Below are 19,343 nucleotides of genomic sequence, written 5' to 3' on the forward strand. Positions count from 1 at the left end.
GAATTGGAAGAACTAAAAGAATTCAGGGTCCAGTCCAGTCTACCAATGGATTATAAATACTCAAAGATAATGAACAGTGGTTCAATATGGCAACACGTGTACTACAGTTTTTCTTTTCAAAATAATTTGTCTCTATATAGGGGTCTCTATTTTTACCAAGCATAATCCCAGTAGGATGAATTTGTTTGCAAAATAGGTTGAGTCTCACCGAACTTGCCTAGATTTTTTACCTAAGTGCAGCAAGAGTAGCAAGGGACCATAGAGGATCTTTTTAAACTTTGCTTTGCTGGAAGTTTTATAAGACTCTCAGATTAAACTTTCAAATACCTCTTGAGACTAGGAAGCCAAACCAAGGCCAACTTCAGATTTTCCCTGCATTTCCTATGGGTTTATTCTATGTATATTCTCAAATAGAACATCCCAGTCAAAGCCTTAGTAATATAACCAATGTTTTCAAATGTGTCCTGTTATACAGAGAGTAGATTCTTACTGAAATTGTGCAAATAACTTTATTACCATAAGCATATGAATACTCATGAATAGTTTCCCAATTCGGGGGCACTCAGATTCGGAGCAAAAGCAAATGTTTCCATTTTTGTTTACAAAAGTATACTTTACCAAATTGCTGTAAAGTATAAATAGCTTAAAAGAGAAAGTTCACAAATCTGGAGATTAAAACATTCAAAGAATCAGCACATTCTCAAATAAAAAATTATGAAAACACTATCGTTTTCATTATTTAGTCCAATAAAACCGAGGTTTTTTTTTTTCCTCTTTGTGTTGAATTTCATGAAGGTATCAGACTGTTCATTAAAATTTTGAAAGTTCGCAGAGTCCAGTGGTATGATCTTGAAGTTATCAGAAACTTGTATTCAAGAGTCGTTGTCAGAGTCTTTTCCATATATCTCCTCAAAGAAAAAGCAATTTTGGACTGTAGCTGATTATAAGTACTTCAAGGAAGAATCAAAGCAACTGTCTGGGAATGACAAAGATTTAAAATGACTATGGTTAAAAATCTAATGAGATTTTTATTAGGTTGATTGTGGTAAAGACACAGCTCACATAGAAATGTAGTTACTTCAGTGACATATGACACTATGGCTGATAACATATTCGATTTCCAGAAATTTCATATAGTTTTTAGAATACTAATTTTTTTTAATTTTTTCATTTTTATTTTTATTTTTTTGAGATGGGGTCTCACCCTGTCGCCCAGGCTAGAGTGCAGTGGCACGATGTCTGCTCACTGCAAGCTCCGACTCCCAGGTTCACGCCATTTCCTGCCTCACCCTCCAGAGTAGCTGGGACTACAGGCGCCTGCCACTACGCCCGGCTAATTTTGTTTTTGTATATTTAGTAGAGCCGGGGTTTCACCATGTTAGCCAGGATGGTCTCGATCTCCAGAGCTCATGATCTGCCGTCTCGGCCTCCCAAATTGCTGGGATTACAGGCGTGAGCCACCACGCCCAGTCTAGAATACTCATATTATTAACATTCCCATAAATATTATTTAGAGAAGGTTTAGCATCACTTATCACTAATTTGAAAATGCTTTATATATACTTTAACATATCAGTTAAGGTGACTTTTACATTCAGCTTCTGTTTTCCAACTGGATTACTGAGTTCTTCATGTAGCCCATTAATAATTAGGGCCAAAAAAGTATAGTCTTATGTACATTGAAAAAGGTCCTTAGTTAATGCCAGTACTTCTACCTGAAAATCTTTGATTTAGTTTTAAGTTCTACCTATTACAACAAGAGTTCTCCATCCTCTTTACATGTTTCTAGTGTCAGGAAAGACTTAAAAAGTACCAGTGCCTGGGTCCCTCGCCAGACCTTTAAACTGAAACTAATACGTGGGGCTTGAGCATCCACTTTTAAAAATGTTTTCCACTGATTCCAATGTGTAGCTATATTTCCCATCAGATTTCTCTGGTTTCTTGTGGCCTTCACTTTTTTCCTATTTTGGTATCATGATTATTTTCAGGTCTCATTTCCTGTCTTAGGCTTTATGTCCCCTGGGGTAGGGACCTTGCCTTCTTCATTTCTGTATCTTTTTGGAACACGTGAATTGGTCATCAGGAAAAGGTCTCAAGCACACATAGGTTTGTTCTGAGTCTCAGGTTCACAGGCTAATCCTAAAGTCTTTGTTCTGCATGAGGTCAGAGATTACTTGTGATGAAGGGTTTGGTTAAGTCTGTAGTGCAGATGGTGGAGGGGAGTTCACCCTGTTTTTAGGCATAGCATTGGAACTAAGAATGTTATGTCTATGTTGGTGAAGGGGCTGAGATGTGTAGGAAGACAGTTCTAATTAGGATGGAGGAATTATACTAGGAAGTAGAGGTAAAGGAAGTGAGAAGGATTAGTAAATAGAAGAAATGTGAACTTACCAAATAGGCTAGAGTAGATGCCTGGAGATTCCTGATTAAGTGAATTAACTAGATTTTAGAAATGTAATGAGGCAGTCCTACGCAAGGAAGGTTTCAAAGTCTGGAGACAACAAGTCAAGCAACAGTTTAGGAAGTGATTGAGCTTTATGAAAATGGAGAGAATTACACTATTGAGAGATGTGAAAAATAATGAAGAGGGTTTCACAATGTGAAATTGTGTTTCTCATTTGAACGAGCAGAGGCTGGAGATAATTATGTCTAAAAGATAGTGGGATACAGGGAGCATAAAGGCCAGGTAGAAAGGGAACTGCAGGAATTAGTACTGAGAAGCAGGAGTTTGGTGGAGGAATTAGGAGATCCAGTCCCGGATACAGGCAAATAAGTCTCCCTCTCCCAAGCATGGCAGTCAGCCCTTCAGGAAATGGGACAAAAGAAAAGCCCATCATACCTGCCAGTCTTCCCGAAATACAGAAATGACATCACAGCTGCTATATCGGATTAAGGCCAGGGTGGACGTCCTAATCCTGAACGAGCTGTCATGGAAAGAAAAGAAAAGAAAAAAAGGAATGGAGGTGATGTTATTTTACAGGGGGGAGCCTCAGGAACCAGCATGTAACATGAGGTACTCTATAATTGTTTTTTCAAGGAATACATTATTTCTCTTGGAAAGTTGATGGAAGATGATTATATTCTTGCAGTTTTTTTCCCCTCTCGCCATGTTTCTAGGTTGGTGATCAGTCCTCTGTCAATTCTCTGCTGCACTCAGATATTTAGAAAACTTTCAGATGTGAGAAAGGCGGATTGCTATTTTCTATGTCATTAGAACTTTAGACCTTCCCATCTTTTCATAATTGCATCTTTTTCCCAGTGTCTTTGTTGTGGCAACCATGAATAAGACCCTGCCAGGTCTCCATGGCAGGGACATGATTGACAGAAGGCCCAGGTCAGTGCATTTCAAATTCACCACCTCCTTTGCACAGAAAGCTTCCTTCCCACAGGCTCCCAGCAAGACCATGAAAGCAAGCCTAGTTCTCTCAGGCTCTCTTTAACTTTAATGGGTGACTGGTTGGAGGACTCCCCATCAGCCTGGCAAAAACTCTCTTAGAACTGCATTGATACCTAAAACTTCCTTCTCTTTCTTTTACACAGGAGTCAGCTTTGCATAGTGGTCTGTGGGTTCTCCCATACTACCTTCATGCCTGCTCCACATTCCCTCACAGGTGTCTTCCATGATAAATTATCTCATATGTCCATTCCCAACCTGGATGCATCTCAGTTGGTAAAAAGTAACATACCAGGCTTGATTCTTTGCACTTAGCTTTTTTCCTTTCTCTCCCACAAGTACTCAGTAACCATGTTCTAGTGTTTTACGTGGTACCTCTTTTTCTATATATATATGGAAATAGGTACTGTTGAGGGGCACATCCTATGTGCCAGGTCCTGTGTTAAATACTTTACCTGTACCTCATTTAATTCACACAGTAACCCTGTCAGGTAGACATTATTTCCATTTTGCCAATGAAAAGACACAAGCTTACAGTAGTGTAAAATCTCTCCCGGTGTCATATGGCTAGTAATAGGTGAATCTGAGATTTGATTCTAGGACTATTTGACTTCAAGGCTAATGATGATGGTAGTAATATAGCAGCTGACATTGGTTCGTCTGTGTGTGGCATCTTGTTTCATTGACTGCATGAAACCTTTAAAAGAATGGTATGAAGCAAGCTCTCTTCTACTTCAGGATATGAAAGAAGAGCAAATTAAACCCGAGCACAGTGATTGAAGGACACAATATGGATTAGAGTGGATAAAAAGAAAATGGAGAATGGAAAAAGAATAGAGTAAATTAATGAAACCAATGTTGATTCTTCAAAGTAAAATCAACAAAATTGACGACCATTAACTAGACTGACTAAGAAAAAAAGAGAGAAAATTAAAATTACTAAAATCAGAAATGAAAATGGAGTCTGAGCATGGTGGGTCATCTTTTAATCCTAGCACTTTGGAAGGTCACATTGGGAGGATTTCTTGAGGCCAGATGTTTGGACCAGCATAGGTAACCTGGGGAGACCCTCCCTCTACAAAATAATTTAAAAACCAATTAGCTGGGCATGGTGGCCTGCATCTGTAGTCCTAGTATCTTGGGAGGCTGAAGAAGGAGAATTTCTTGAGCCCAGGAGGTTGAGGTTGCAGTAAGCCATAATCACACCACTATATTTCAGCCTGGGCTGGCCTACAAAGTGAGAGCCTGTCTCTCTCTCTTAAAAAAAAGAAAAGAAAAAAGAAAAAAATGTAAAGAAAAAGAAAAAAGAAAATGAAGTGAAGTGATTACTACCAATTCTAATAAAATGATGATTATGAAAGTACTGTAAAAAATAGTATGCCAATAAATTGGATAACCTAGATGAAATAGATAAATTCCTAGAAAAACACAAAAATATGAATAGAACTATAATCAGTAATAAGATTGAATCAATATAAGCATTTGATGAAATTCAGCATTTTTTCATAATAAGAGCATTCTAACTAAGAATGGAAGGAAACCACGTCAACATAAAGGTAATATGTGAAAAACCCAATCCTAACATACTCAATGGAGAAAGACTGAAAGCTTTCCCTGCATGAGCAGGAACAAGACAAAGATGCTGCTTTTGACACTTCTATTCAATATGGTATTGAAAAGTCTAGTCAGAAAAATCGGGCAAGAATTTTTAAAAGGACATTCAAATTGGAAGAAAGGGGTAAAATTATTTCTGTTAGCAGATAACTTGAACTTATATGTAGAAAATCCTAAAGATGGAACAAACCTATTAGAATTAATAAATGAATTCAGTAATGTTCCACAATATAAAATCAACATTCAAACATCAGTCATATTTCAATACACTAACCATGAACAATGTGAAGGGAAATTAACAAAAACAACTTAATTTGTATTAATATCAAAAAGAACAAAATATTTAGGAATAAGTTTAACCAAAGCGGTGAAATGATTATACCTGAAATCCATAAAATATTGCTTAATGATGACTTCAATAAATTGAAAGACATTTTGTTTTCATGAATTAGAAGACTCACTATTGTTAGGAGGACAATGCTACCCAAAGTGAGCTGCAGATTCTATACAACTCCTTTAGAATCTCAGTGACATTTTTGCAGTAAAAGAAAAATCCGTCCTAAAATTTATATTAAATCTCATGACTCTAAATAGACAAACAACTTTGAAGAGGAAGAATGAGGCTGGAGGACTCACACTTCCTAATTTCAGCATTTACTACAAAGCCCCAGTAACCAATACCGTGTGGTACTGGCATAAAGGAGGACATAGAAATTAATGAGATAGAACAGAGAGCCCAGAAAGAAATACTTGCATATATGGACAAACGATTTTCATCGAGTGTGCCAAGATCGTTCAATGGGGAAAGGACAGTGTTCTCACCAAATGATATTGGGAAAGCTGGATATCCAAGGGCAAGAATGAGTGGAACCTTTACCTAACACCATATACAAAAATTAACCCACAATAGATCAAAGATCTAAATGTAAGAGCAAAATCTACACAACTCTTAGAAGAAAACATAGGAGAAAAGCTTCATGATATTGGATTTCACAATGATTTCTGGGTTGTAAAAACAAAAGCATAGGCAACAAATAAAATGGATAAACTAGACTTCATAAAAATCAAAATCTTTTATATATTGAAGAACATTATCAAGAAAGTAAAAAGGCAACCCATGAAATGAGAAAAATATTTGCAAATTATAAGTGTGATAAGAAATTAATTTCCAGAATACATGAAAAACTACAAGTCGACAACAGCAAACATCCAAAAACCTGATTAAAAAATGAACAAAGGATTGAAATAGAGTTTTCTCCAAGAAAGATATGCAAATATCCGATAAGCCCATGCAGAGTTCCTCAGCATCATGAATACATAGAGATATGCAAATCAAAACCACAATGTGACACCACTTCACACACTTTAGGATGCCTTTGATAAACAACAATGACAGCAACACAAAACAACAAGTGTTTTCAAATAAATGGAAAAGTTGGAGCTCTAGCGCATTGCTGATGGGAATGGGAAATGTTATAGCCACTGTAAAAAGTGGTGTGGCTGTTTCTCAAAAAATTAAACAATAAATTACCATTCGATCCAGCAATTCCACTTCTGGACATACTGCCTATAGAATGGAAGGAAATTTGAACAAATATTTGCACATTGATGTTCAGAGAAGCATTACACACAATAGCCAAAAAATGGAAACAACAGAAAGTCCATTGAAAGATAAGTGTGTGGGCCAATGAGGTATATCTATACATCGAAATGTTATTCAACCTTAACAAGGAATAAAATTCCAATCCACCATGCAAAGTGGATGAACCTTGAAGACATTATGCTAACTGAAATAAGCCAGACATGAAAGAATAATTATTCTATAATTCCATTTATAAAAGATAGAATAGCCAGCTACACAGAGACAGAAAGTAGAATGGTGAAAGTAGAATGGTATGTGCTAAGGGATAGGGGGAGAAGAAGTGAGAGTTACTGTTTATAGGGTACAGAGGTTTAATATGGTAAAAGGAAAAAGTTCTGGAAATGGATAGTGTGATGGTTACACAACACTAAATTACACACTTAGAAATAGTTAATGATAAATCTTATATTAGATATATATAAAGTGTCCTGGTAGTCTTACACTCTATAAATACACACTTTTTGGCATTGCCCCTTTCCTGTCATGCAGAGCCCCAGAGGTGAATCTCCCTATTTCTCCAAGTGTGCATCACTCACTGTCCTCTGTGCTGTGTCCCACATGCAGTGCCCACAGTCTCATACACCCGGTGACTTCAGAGCCAGGACACAGCTCAAGAGTCTGCCCCGAGGCTCCTTTTCTTATTTCCCTGCAGCCTAGGCTTCACTTCAAATGGCAGCTCGATTTAGCCGCATTCAGGACAGGCCACCAGGGCTCTTTCTCCACACATGCTGGTCTTACCCCAGGTGGAGTCAGGCAGGACCAGTCACCAGTGAAGGCCAGAGCAGAGCAGGGAGCAGTCTGAGCTGCTCCTCTCTCATCCAAGGGGCTTCCTCCTCTCATTTGGGGGAAAAATGTGAGCTTGTTTCAAAACCTCAGATGTTCCTTGTAGCTCATGGAGTAGGTAAAAGAAAACAAAGACGTGGTGGTGGACAGGGATGTGTTGGTGACAGCAAGAAGCAACTGGATCTTGAGGACTCTCCTTCTTGTCCCTCTGTGAAGCCTCTTCCACCACATAGGGCTCAGGGCTGACAAAGCCCACTCCCTACCTTTCCCAGGCTGGACACAAGGTCAACCATGAGAAAACAGAAAAACAAGGAGAAGAGAGTCTGTAGAGACAAATTGGGAGGGTACAGGGGGACAATTTAGGATTTGCTTCTGCCCATGGGACACAGGCTGGGAATAAAAATGTTTTCCTGACTCTTCTCTGAAAGCCAAATAGACTCCACCTAAAACCCTATTGACAATGATGCAGGGATCCACTTACCAAAGACTTTGATCCTCTTGAATGCAGAACGTTCTCTGCCTGTGGCTGAGTTACGAGCAGAGCAACCATAGAGCCCGCTATGCTCTGTAGTAATTTGGGGGATAGAGAGTTTTTGTCCTGATTGCAGAAATTTCCCATCAATCGTCCAAGAATACTCTGCTGGTGGGTTAGAGTCAGCGAAGCAGGACAACTGGAGGGTTTTTCCTGAACGGTAATAGGTCAATGGAGAGAAAATCCTGGGGACTTGTGGACCATCTGGAGTAAAGAGAACAAAGCCGAGGGAAGGGGATGCTCCTGATCTCTTAAAGGGACACTGTGTCCCTCTGAGTCAAGACACACCCTCAAGGCCCAGCCAAACCCCTTCTGTCTTCACTGAGACGAGGCCTGAGGTATTCACCTGTTTCTCCCATCACAGGCCATAGATGTCAAGTCTCCCATGACAAAAGCATCCCCTCCCATTGTATTGTTGGTTGAGGCTGTGCCTACCCAGATTTTCCCAGGGCAGGGAGTCATGGCCAGCTCAGGTGTTCAGAAATAAAAGTGTCTGTACTTGGACCTGAGAGAGACTGAGATGCCTGGCCTCTGGTCATTTGGATTTTATCTGGTGGCCTGGCCCACAGAGGAACCAAAGATACAAGGGACATCCAGGGGGACTGGGTCACTGGGGATGCTACCAACTTGGTCCCATATTTCACATTCATAGGGTCCTGTGTCATTTCCTGTGACATTGGCTAGAATGAGGATCCTGTTTTTACCGGGTTGCTTTAGCCTGGGACTGACTGGGAGGCTCTGACCATTTACCCTCCACAAGTAGGTGTAGCCCTGAGTCTTAGGTTCACATGTTAAGGCTACAACATTCTTATTCTCCATGGGGTTGAAGTTTTTGCTGGTGATGTAAGGCTTGGGCAGCTCTGCTGTGTGGATAACAGAGAGAAGTTTGTCCTGTGTGACAGCTTTGATTCCTCCACAGGCATCCTTCAATCACAGTTGGCATCTCCCACCTCTAAGCCCACCCGCGTCCTTGAGAGTCAATAGCTGTTGCGTGTGTCACAAGACAGATGCATGATGATCTAAGGGCTCAAAGACTGTGAGGCCGCCTGCTCTGTCTTACGGAAGCACAGACTTTCTCAATTGTGAATTGATCAGCAGTGTTGGGTCATGGACAGACACGTCAGTGGGAGTCACAGCCCCTGGTGCCCCTCCCAGTCCCTCTCTAATCAGCTGTCTGGCTGGCTCACCTTGGGTTCCTTACCTGGAATGTGCAACTGCTGGGCCCCTTTCAAATTCCATCCTACTTTGCCCCCCTAGATGTGATTTCTCTGCAGCTTCCATTGCCAAGGACATTCTAGAGTTGAGTAATAATGGGACTTCCCATTGTCCTGAAACTCTGAAGATACTGAACAGCCTGGCCTGGGACTGGATGTTTCAGCAGAAAGAAGACAGGGTAGACCAGAGTCAAGTCTGGAGGTCAGTTCAGTCATCAGGCAGTGGAGGCACGAGGTGGTGCAGTGTTTTTGCAGGTGTTTCATGATGACTTACTTGAGCCAGTGACCTCCAAAGACAGAGCAGAGTGCAAGCAATGATGTAGAAAGAGTGAAGGGGACAGGCAGGAGCTGGTGGCTTTAGAACAGAACCATGTTCCCTGTTCTGGGTTCTTTAAGTTTCCTCTCCTTCTGCAGAGGGCAGGTGAGGACTATGTGGATCTTTCCAGAAATACATGTGGAGATTTGAAAATGCAGAGCTGACTGGTGGAAAGGGTGGGAATGAACTGCTGGAAATTTGGTCCTCATGGACCATGTGTGTTTCATGGCTATGAGACAAATTCGGGGAGAATTTTTGCAAATATTTTCTTTCACTGGACACTCTGCTCTCTGATTCCATGGGTTTGACTACTCTAGGGACCTCATGTAAGTGGATTCCAGAGTGAATCTGAGAAGAAACTGCTGGTTGCCAGGAGCTGGGAGTGGGGAGAATCAGAAGTTGTTCATGTGTGTGCAGTTTCAGTTATGCAAGATGGGGAGGTTCTAGAGATCTGCTGTACAGCTCGATGCCTATAGTTCACACAGACTGAGTATTTCTTATACATAAGACTTACAACAAAAAGTGTTTTGGATTTCTGACATTTTTTCATTCTGAACTATTTGTCATATACTTACTGGTTTAGCTTCCCAAATCTGAAAGATTCAAAATCTGAAATGCTCCAGTGAGCATTTCTTTTCAGCATCAGATTAGTATGCCAAAGTGGGAGGTGGCAGGCCAAATACATTCCTGCCCTTTTATTTTTTTCTCTCACCATGTTTCTAGCTTGGTGATTAGTTTTTGCTCAATTCCATACTGGCCATGCTGCGCTTGTATATTTTTGAAGTCTTTGGGATGTGAGAGAAGCTGATTGCTATTTTCTATGTCATCAAAATTTTCCACCTTTTCATGGTTGCATCTTTTTCTCAGTGTCTCTGTTGTGGCAGTCATTAATAAGAGCTTGTCAGGTCAGATTTAGGACAGATTTTTGTAATTCTGCAAGAAATGTTACTGGGATTCTGGTAGTGGTTGCATTGAATCTGCAGCTCACTTTGGGTAGCATTGTCTTCCTAACTATATTGATTCTTCCAATCCGTGAGAATGAAATGTCTTTCCACATATTGATGTCGTCTTTAGTTTCTTTCAGTAATGTTTTGGAGTTTTCAGGGTATAACCCTTTGACCTTTTTGGTTAAACTTATTCCAAAATATTTTATTGCTTTTGATGTTAATGTGAATTGAAATTCTTTTCTTAATTTCCTTTCAGATTGTTCACTGTTGCTGTATAGTCTAAAGAATAAACTAGAAAGAGTGAAGGGGACAGGCAAAAGCTGGTGTTTTTGAAGCAGAAACATATTCCCTGTCCTGGGTTTTTGATTTTCCCTCTCCCTTAGCAGAGGGCAGGTGGCTCTTCCCTGATAGCCAGATAGACTTCACTGGAAAACATGTTGCCAAAGCTCCAGGGATCCACTAACCAGGGACTATGATCCTCTTGATTATGAGATTTGTTCCACCAGTGGCTGAGTTATGGATGAAACAGACATAGACCCCTGTATATGTTTTAGTGATTGGGGGGATAAAGAACACTTGTGCTGATTGCTGGAACTTCCCATCAATCAGCCAAGAATGCTCTGCCAGTGGGTGAGAGTCTGGGAGGCAGGAGAGCTTGGGGACTTCCCCTGTGTGCTAATAGGTGTATGAGGAAGAAATAGTGGGGCATCCAGACCATCTGGAGCAAAGAGAATAAAGTCACAGCTGATGTTGTGAGAGGGAAGGGAAAATCCTGGTCTGTGGAAGGGCCACAGTGACCCTGTGAGCTAAGTCACAACACTGAAGTCCCAGCCAAATCCCTGCTGTGTTCACTGATCTGGAGCCTGAGACATTGACCTGTTTCTCCCATCATAAGCTGTGGACCCTGAGTTTCCCGTGACAGGAGCAGCCTCTTCTCTCCAATTGTTGGTCAAACCTAAGCCTACTCTCAGTAGTCATGGCCAGCTTTGATGTCCAGGGGTAAAGGTCTCTGTACTTGCACCTGAGAGGGATTGAGAGGCCTGGCCTCTGGCCATGTGTATTTGGGATGGCAGCCTGGCTCACAGAGGAAGAGAAGATACTCACAGATGAGATTCAGGGTGACTGGGTCACTCCGGCTGGAACTCACTGGGCTCTTCATTTCACATTCATAGGGTCCTGCAGTATTTTTTCTGACACCATATAGAGTGAGGGTCCTGTTGTTCTCGGACAGCTGCAACTTGCGACTGATAGGGAGGCTCTGACCATTTATCCACCACAGGTAGCTTGCATCCTCAGTGTCAGGATCACAGGATAAGATCACAGTCTCCGTGCCCTCCCTGGGGTTTAAGTTGCTGCTGGATATGTAGGGCTTGGGAGTCTCCACTGTGCAGATAACAGAGAGAAGATTGCCCTGTGTGGCACCTTTCATTCCTCCAAAGACATTTTTCAATCAGAGATGGCATTTCCCACTTCTTAGCCGAACCAAGTCCTTAAAAGCCCATGGCAGGTGTGTGTGTTACAAGACAGATGCATGGCAATCTGAGGGCTCAGAGATTGTGAGGCTTCCTTCTGTATGTGGGAGAAGCACACTCTTTCTCAAGTGTGAATTGAGCAGCAGCATTGGGTCATAGAAAGATATGGGACCAGCAGTCACAGCCCCTGGTGCCTCTCTGAGTCCTTCTGTCTCTAACTGCCTGCCTGGTCCACCCTGTGGTCCTCACCTGGAGCATGCAGTGCTGGAATCTTCCTAGTTTCAGTCTTACTTTGCCCCCCAAGGTATGTTTTCTCTGCAGCTTCCCTTTCAAGGACATCCTAGAGATGGATAATTGAACTTCCCATTGTCCTTAAACTCTTTGGGTACTGGGAAGCCTGGCCTGGGACTGGGCACAGCAGCAGAAATAACACAGGGGAGACCAGAGTCAAGCCTGGAGGTCAGTTCAGTCATCAGGCAGTGGAGCCACAAGGTGGGGCAGTTTTCCCAGCTGTCTTATAATGACTGACTTGAACCAGTGACCTCCAAAGATAGAGCAGAGTCCAAGGAATGACCTACAAAGATTGAAGGGGACAAGCAAGAGCTGATAGCTTTGGACCAAGACCATGTTCCCTGTTCTGTGTCCATGATGTTCCCTTCCCCCTGTAGAAGGCAGGTGAGGATCATGTGGATCTTTCTAGAAATACATGTGGATGCTTGCAAATGCAAAACTGACTGATGGAAAGGGCGAATATGAACTGATGATGGAAGTCTAGCCCTCATGGACCATTTGTGTTTGGTGGCTATTAGACCAATATTTGGGAAGAAGTCTTGCAGATACTTTCTCTCATTAGATATTCTACTCTCTGATTGTATGAGTTTGACTACTCTATGCATCTCATCTCAGTGGATTCCAGAGTGAGTCAGAGAGTAGAATAGTGGTTTCCAGGAGCTGGGTTTGGGAAAATAGGGCATTTTTCCGGGGGGGGTGCGCTTTCAGTTATGCAGGATGAGGAGAATCTAGACATCTCCTATATAGCTTCATGCCTATAGTTCATGCAAAGTGTTCCTTATGCAAAAAGCTTACAACCAGGTGTTTTGGATTGCTAACTTTTTTTTTATTTTGGACCATTTGCAGTAGATGTACTGGGTTAGCATCCCAAATCTGAAAAATTTAAAATCCAAAATGCTCCTGTGAGCACTTCTTTTTAGCATCACATCAGTGGTCAGAAGTGTTGGATTGGGGAGCATTTCAGATTTTGGATTTCCAGATTTAGGATGCTCAATTTGTAATACTGTAATTTTCCCATAAAAAGTTGTCAGGAGTTTAGACGTCATGTTATGTTCTGATCTAGTAACAAAACAAAACAAAATTTGGAGGAGACATTAAAATGTTGTCATAAGGGGAAGTTTTTACTGATGGTCCAAACATCCAAGATCAATTGCTGGTAGTAGTATATGTCTTGATACCCAATTAAGGTTTAGATGTGGGGTGAATTCCAGCAGGATCACCTTATGCTCAAAGAAAGATGCCATACGTGACTTGAAATTAGCAAGTCCTTAAGTAGAGAAAGTCCCGTTAAAAGGACGGAACTGGTCAGTGTGTCAAGTGCATAAAGGAAGGAATGATGCAGAATTAAAAGAAGTGATTTGTGTCATGATGGTAAATATAGAAAGAACTCCGTTTCTAATTTCTCTGCAGAGTTAGGAAAAATGGGGAGGAGCCCAAAACAGGTATGTGAAATGCTTTCTTCATTTTCTCTTAACCTCAAGAAATACAACTAGAGTTTAAGTTTGTGTGAATTAGGAAGAGTCTAAGTGATACGCCAATGGCTCATGTGTCCCCCACACGAAGAAAACAACTGTATGCGGCACAGGCAGTAAAACCATCAGACAGCACCCCCTGGCCACCTCCAACAGGTCCCTGAAACTACTAGTATTCCCATTACATGTATGTTACAGCCTCGGTAATCATCCCACAACTACAAAATTTAAAAAATTGCTCTTGTCAATGCAAAATATTAAATATGAAGTAGAATATGTTGTTCCACTTTTTTCCCCCACTCTTTTTGAACTTTCCTGTTTCAATGCGGAAGTTTCTATTGACACATCCTCAAGCTAGGGATTCTTTCCTCAGCTGTGTGCAGTCTACCAGTAAGCATCAAAAGCATTCTTCATTTCTCTAACAGCATTTTTTTTTTTTTCTGAGACAGAGTCTCACTTTGTTGCCCAGGCTAGAGTGCACTGGCACGATCTTGGCTCACTGCAAGCTACACCTCCCGGGTTCATGCCATCCTCCTACCTCAGCCTCCCGTGTAGCTGGGACTACAGGTGCCCGCCACCACGCCCGGCTAATTTGTTGTATTTTTAGTAGAGATGGGGTTTCACCATGTTTGCCAGGATGGTCTCGATCCCCTGACCTCGTGATCCACCCGCCTCAGATTCCCAAAATGCCGGGATTACAGGCGTGAGCCACTGTGCCTGCCCATCTCTGAGGGATTTTAACGAGTTGTTGACCTTTGAGTTTGTTCAGCTGTTTACTTACTGTTAGAACCGAGTGACAAATTTCAAGCTTGTTGTATGCCTGACAGGAAACCAGAAGTCTCTAGAAACTGACTGGGAATGTAAGCTCCATAGTAGGTTGAGGATGGAGTCATGAGTGAAATGGGTGAAATCAGCCCATGGGCTTTGGAGACTGCAGCCCTGTCCAGCCTCTGACACCCTGGTGAGTCAGTGCAAAGATTCCAACAGTGACAGCAAACTAGCATGGCTGACTCCATCTGGCATCTAGTCTCAGGCTGGCTGTCCTCACTCATTCCTGGACATAGGCCAGGCTAACCATGGGAGGAATTTAGTTGATGGTTTAACTTTGAAGAAACAATGATAATAGTTCCTCCATAACACTAATACCCTTCTTTTGCCCAGAGATTGCCTTTGTAAAACTGGTGAAAGACCATGAGAGTAAGATTATAGGAGGGAACTGAATTCTGCTAAAATGAAGGCACAGTTTCTATAACCACTTACTGCTCAAATGTCATTTGGCCAGAGTTTACAAAATTTGTAACTAATTGCTCCTATAGATAACATCACTATTGTAGAACTGAGATTGGTCTTTTGAGATGTTTCTCATTCTTTGCATTCTGGTAACCAGATGACCTCATCCATACCCTTGACTAATGGCTCAGCCAGTCACGTGGTCCCTGCCTAGAGTCAGATTCAAGCACAAACAGATCATTTCCCTCCGCACGCATGATTCCATCCCCAAACAATCAGCAGTACCCATTTTATAGTCCTGTGCCCCTGAAACTATCCTTGAAAATCTCTAACCTCTGATCCACTAGTGAGGTTGATTTGAGTAATAATAATCCTCCATCCTCCTGTTTGGCAGACTTGGACTCATTAAAATCTTTCTTTACTACAAATCACTATTGGGATAAATTGGTTTTGCTTGTGCCGGAGGCCAGAAGAACTTGTCTGGAAATTATAAGAGTGGATGGAGGAGCTGCCTATCCCTGTCCCATGGTCTTGTCCACAGAACAGCCTCAGGGACAGAGCCCTGGATGGGGATACAGTGAAAGCTCATTCTCTTAGTGACCTGGGGACATTGGCTCAAAATGAAGCCTGGCAGGAGTGGAAACTCCAGGTGATTTTTGTGCCTTTCCTGGGAGGTGGGCCAGGCCACAGTGTTAACAGGAAGGGAACAGAACAGTAAGGCTAATTAGAGGAAGTGTCTGGGGAAGGCCTAGACGTGGAGGAAGAAGCTGTGCAGGACAGGGCTTGCCAGTTAGAATGAAGTGGGAGGAAGTTGAGAGACACAGAGAAGCAGAGAGAGACAGAGGCAGCACGGCAGTGAACAGTGGGGCCTACAGTGACTTCAGAGACCCCAGGGACCAGGTGCCCACATTTCCACAGTCCAGTACCAGGAAGCCCTGAAAACCCTACAGGGGCCAAAGAGCTTCAGAGTTACACATGAGGTGGGATGCCTTTAGGGACAAGAGGTAGTGGGGGGATGAAACATGGGTGTCAGCCTCTGATGGACAAGGGACAGGTGTGGCTAGAACTTCCTAAGTTTCTGCATCCAAGATCCAGTCTCTAAAGAGGTTATGGATCATTTTTTTCTTCATTCAATTCCTTCATTGGCTATGTGAGAGCACCTGAGTGTGTGTCTCTCACTGGTCCTGTGCTGGTGCAGGGTGTGAGTGGGGAACGAAAACAAGGTCCTCTCTTTTATCCTGTCATGCCAATGACATGGACACTTTGGGAAACACAGAATTTCAGGTTCAGTGATAGGGGTTAAGATCTGAGCGGGGGGATGCCTGGATATTTTTTGCACTGACTCTGACAATTGAGGCAGGTGATTTAGTTCTGGAGTACAGACTAATCAGCTGACCATTTGCTCTCACTCCTATGAGTTTTGGATGCCTAAGAAGAGAGGATTTGAGCCAAAAAATGACTATGGGGTCCTTGTAATCGAATAAGCCCTCACTTCTGCTGGAGCAGAGGATGGCCCTGTGGCTGCAGACAGACCTCATGTGACCCTGATCTGCCTTTTGTGTTTGTGTGACTCTGGTTCAGTGACTGTGCCTTCCTGTGCCTCAGTTTTCACTCAGTCAAATAAGCTAAATGGCAAATGGACTGTGGCTTTTCATGCTATCTGTGAATAAATTGTAAATTCTCCACAGTCACCTGACCTAATGCTTGGCACAGTGGAGGTGTTCACACAAACAGCATTTATTATTATTCACTTCCATGGGAGAACAGCTTTAGGTCAGATCCCTGTGGACAAGCTGCTGCCAGGTACATTTTCTCTCTTCTGTTTCTGCTTCGGGGACATTATATTTTCTATGGAGTGTCCTAAACCTCACAAGGCAGTTGGCTGATGGCCTACAAAGCTTGTCTTTCTGTCCTCTCCACTCTGAGTCTCCGGTGAAGAAAGCTCTGTCCTTGCCTAGATGAGGCTCTGAGGGCTGAGCCCTGGCTGGTGAGCAGCTCCAGGAGACACAGTCCTCAGACAGCTGGTGAATCCCCGGTCCCAGTAAGCCCTGCCACAACCCAGCCCTGGCAGAGGCTCCTCAGCTTTATCTGGAGTAAGGATTTAGGGACAGGGGTCTGAAGTTGAGGCTTCTTGGGGTGAACTTCTCTGAGAGTATCTCAGGGGGCCTCTTAGCAAAGCCCTGCTCAGTTCTCCAGGGTCTTTCTCAGGGTCAAGTTTATGAAAAGGGCATGAGGTGCTTGGCTGAGACTGATCTCCTCCTGCTGAGCACCCCCCATCAGACTGTCCTTCCTGTGCAGCAAGTGTCTGCAGGGTCTGGAGGCAGGAAAGGAATTCTGATCTGCTGAAGTTTGTCTCCTCTGTGTGTGTCCTGCACTAAATGCCAAAACCCCAACATGGGACATAATGCAGAGTGGGACACAGGCACAGTCCAGGCCTGATCATCCTGTGTGTGCAAAGTAGAAGTGACTCCCACCCCCCAACACCCAGGGATCATGTGGAATCACTCACGGTATAAGGTGAAGTGTCCAGTTACTCCTTTAGTCTCATCACCTCGCTTTATGATTTTTATGGTGTAGGATCCTATGTCCTGCTTGGTGACATTTGGGATCAGCAGGGATGCATTGGAATATATTTTTTCTCGTCCACTGTATGCAGGCCCAAATATAATTGTTTCATTGTCGATTGTATATGCTGTAATGTAATGGCGGAGGTCCATTATTTGCCCTTTGTACCAGATGTAGCCAACAACATTCTGGGGCAAATTGTGGACAAGTAGAAGAACATCCTTCCCCTCAGAGACTTTGGTTGGCTGAGCTTCAGTCGTGACTTGAGCAGTGGTGGGCGCGTTCCAGAAGATTAAAAGTGATGCTAGGAGGTGGAGAGAGCATCAGTCAATATTGAGACCTATGTATTGGGGTGAAAAGATGGGGCCCTGGGTCCTGAGACGATCTCTTCAATCTTCAGCCTTGAAGACATACACACAAAAACACACACACATACACACACCCCTGTTTTGTGTGTGTGTGATTGTGTGTTTGTGTGCTACTGTCCTACTGGGTCAAGGTCAGCGGCACGACCCCCATTCCTTCAACCCTTCTGAACTCGGCATTTTTCTCCTTGGAATCCTCTTCCCCAGGGGTCTGCATGGCTCCCTCCACACTGCCCTCAGGTCCTGTTCACATCAGGGCATCATTAGACTACTTTCCTGACACCTCCTTCAGAGACCCTGGGTCTTCCATTTCTGACCTTTCTGTGCTCTGCTCCCTCCAGAGCTCTTGTCAACACCTGACCTCACATTCCAGATCATTTTGCATGTCTGTCTTCCTGCCCAGGAGAGCATGAGCTCCATGAGGACAGGGACGTTTGTGATCTTGTTTGTACCCCAGTGCCTGGGACAGGCTGCAGACTCCTGTGAATGTGAGAGTTCCAAGGACCTTCCATGCCCGGGGTATTTTTTTTTTTCTTTACCCAATGGTTGAGGTTTTTTGCTGAAGACAGTGTTTCATGCCCTGCTTATATTTTCATTTGAAGTGTCATCTGATAATAGTTATTATTATCATTTTCCAAAATGTAGTGGCCAGTGATGATTAACCAGGAAAAGAGAACACTTGAGATTTTCCTACCTCTTACCAATTCCAGTTCAATGTGATTTTCCTGTTTTGACACCTGTTCCTCACTGGTATATTTTCCCCTATCCAGGCTCCAACAGAGCCCTCTTTCCTCTTTTTTTTTTTTTTTTTTTTTTTTTGAGACGGAGTCTCATACTGTCGCCCAGGCTGGCGTGCTGTGGCGTAATCTCGGCTCACTGCAACGTCTGCCTCCCGGGTTCATGCAATTCTTCTGTCTCAGCCTCCCAAGTAGCTAGGATTACAGGAGCACACCACCACACCTGGTTAATTTTTTGTATTTTTAGTAGAGACGGGGCTTCACTGTGTTGACCAGACTGGTGTTGATCTCCTAAACTCATGATCCACACACCTCAGCCTCCCAAAGTGCTGACTTTTATTTTTTAGAACCCCATCCTCTCCAGGAAACCCCATCCAATCATTCTATTTCCTCCTCCTGTCCTCTCACAGGAAGTTCTCTCCTCACCTGTGAGCAGGAGCTCCTTCCAAGTGATGTGCAGTGTGCAGGGAGGCGCTGAGAGGGGCACCATGGCCTGTGCTGCCTGTGTGTTCTCCTCTGTGGAGATTATCCTGGGATCCAGAAACTTACTGAGCATGGCTGTCAGCTGTGCTGTCCTTCCTCCTTCTGTGCTGAGCCTCCTCCTGGGGCAGGAGCACTTCTCAGGCTCATGGGTGGGGTCTGTGCCCAGGACACCTCTCTGTCCCCTCCCCTCTCAGTCCTGCCTCCTTGTCCCTCCTTCTCTTTTTCCTTTTGTCTGTGTGTCAGGTCCCCGGGAATTGCGGAGGCCTCTGCCTTTTTCAGCAGTGAT

The 19,343-nt window shown here is 43.1% G+C and overlaps 1 protein-coding gene across 2 annotated transcripts; it reads right to left on the reverse strand.

The window, feature by feature from the left end:
* Nucleotides 1–903: 903 nt before the first annotated feature.
* Nucleotides 904–19,123, reverse strand: LOC104676315 (pregnancy-specific beta-1-glycoprotein 3-like). 2 transcript variants are annotated; one of them, XM_030912987.1, is made up of 7 exons: nucleotides 19,001–19,123; nucleotides 17,417–17,776; nucleotides 11,547–11,825; nucleotides 8,550–8,828; nucleotides 7,915–8,169; nucleotides 2,840–2,924; nucleotides 904–976 (listed from the first exon to the last, which is right to left on the reverse strand). In XM_030912987.1, exons 1-6 carry the CDS (start codon nucleotides 19,062–19,064, stop codon nucleotides 2,890–2,892), a joined length of 1,272 nt encoding a protein of 423 aa, XP_030768847.1. In that variant the 5' UTR covers nucleotides 19,065–19,123; the 3' UTR covers nucleotides 904–976; nucleotides 2,840–2,889. The 2 variants fall into 2 exon arrangements, with proteins under 2 accessions (XP_030768847.1, XP_010379390.2); XM_010381088.2 differs by lacking the exons at nucleotides 904–976; nucleotides 2,840–2,924 and adding an exon at nucleotides 4,402–4,469.
* Nucleotides 19,124–19,343: the final 220 nt, after the last annotated feature.

Source organism: Rhinopithecus roxellana, chromosome 12 (assembly GCF_007565055.1).
Source record: "Rhinopithecus roxellana isolate Shanxi Qingling chromosome 12, ASM756505v1, whole genome shotgun sequence".
NCBI lineage: Eukaryota > Metazoa > Chordata > Mammalia > Primates > Cercopithecidae > Rhinopithecus > Rhinopithecus roxellana.

What these genes read in the sequence shown, in the direction of transcription:
- LOC104676315 (XM_010381088.2), bottom strand. Translation starts at nt 19,064, where the DNA reads ATGGTGCCCCTCTCAGCGCCTCCCTGCACACTGCACATCACTTGGAAG. An exon ending in TGGACACTTCACCTTATACC is followed by an intron (nt 11,826 to 17,416) that starts GTGAGTGATTCC and finishes TTATCTGCACAG; the next exon opens with TGGAGACTCCCAAGCCCTAC. An exon ending in AGTCACCCTGAATCTCATCT is followed by an intron (nt 8,829 to 11,546) that starts GTGAGTATCTTC and finishes TTATCCACACAG; the next exon opens with CAGAGCTGCCCAAGCCTTAC.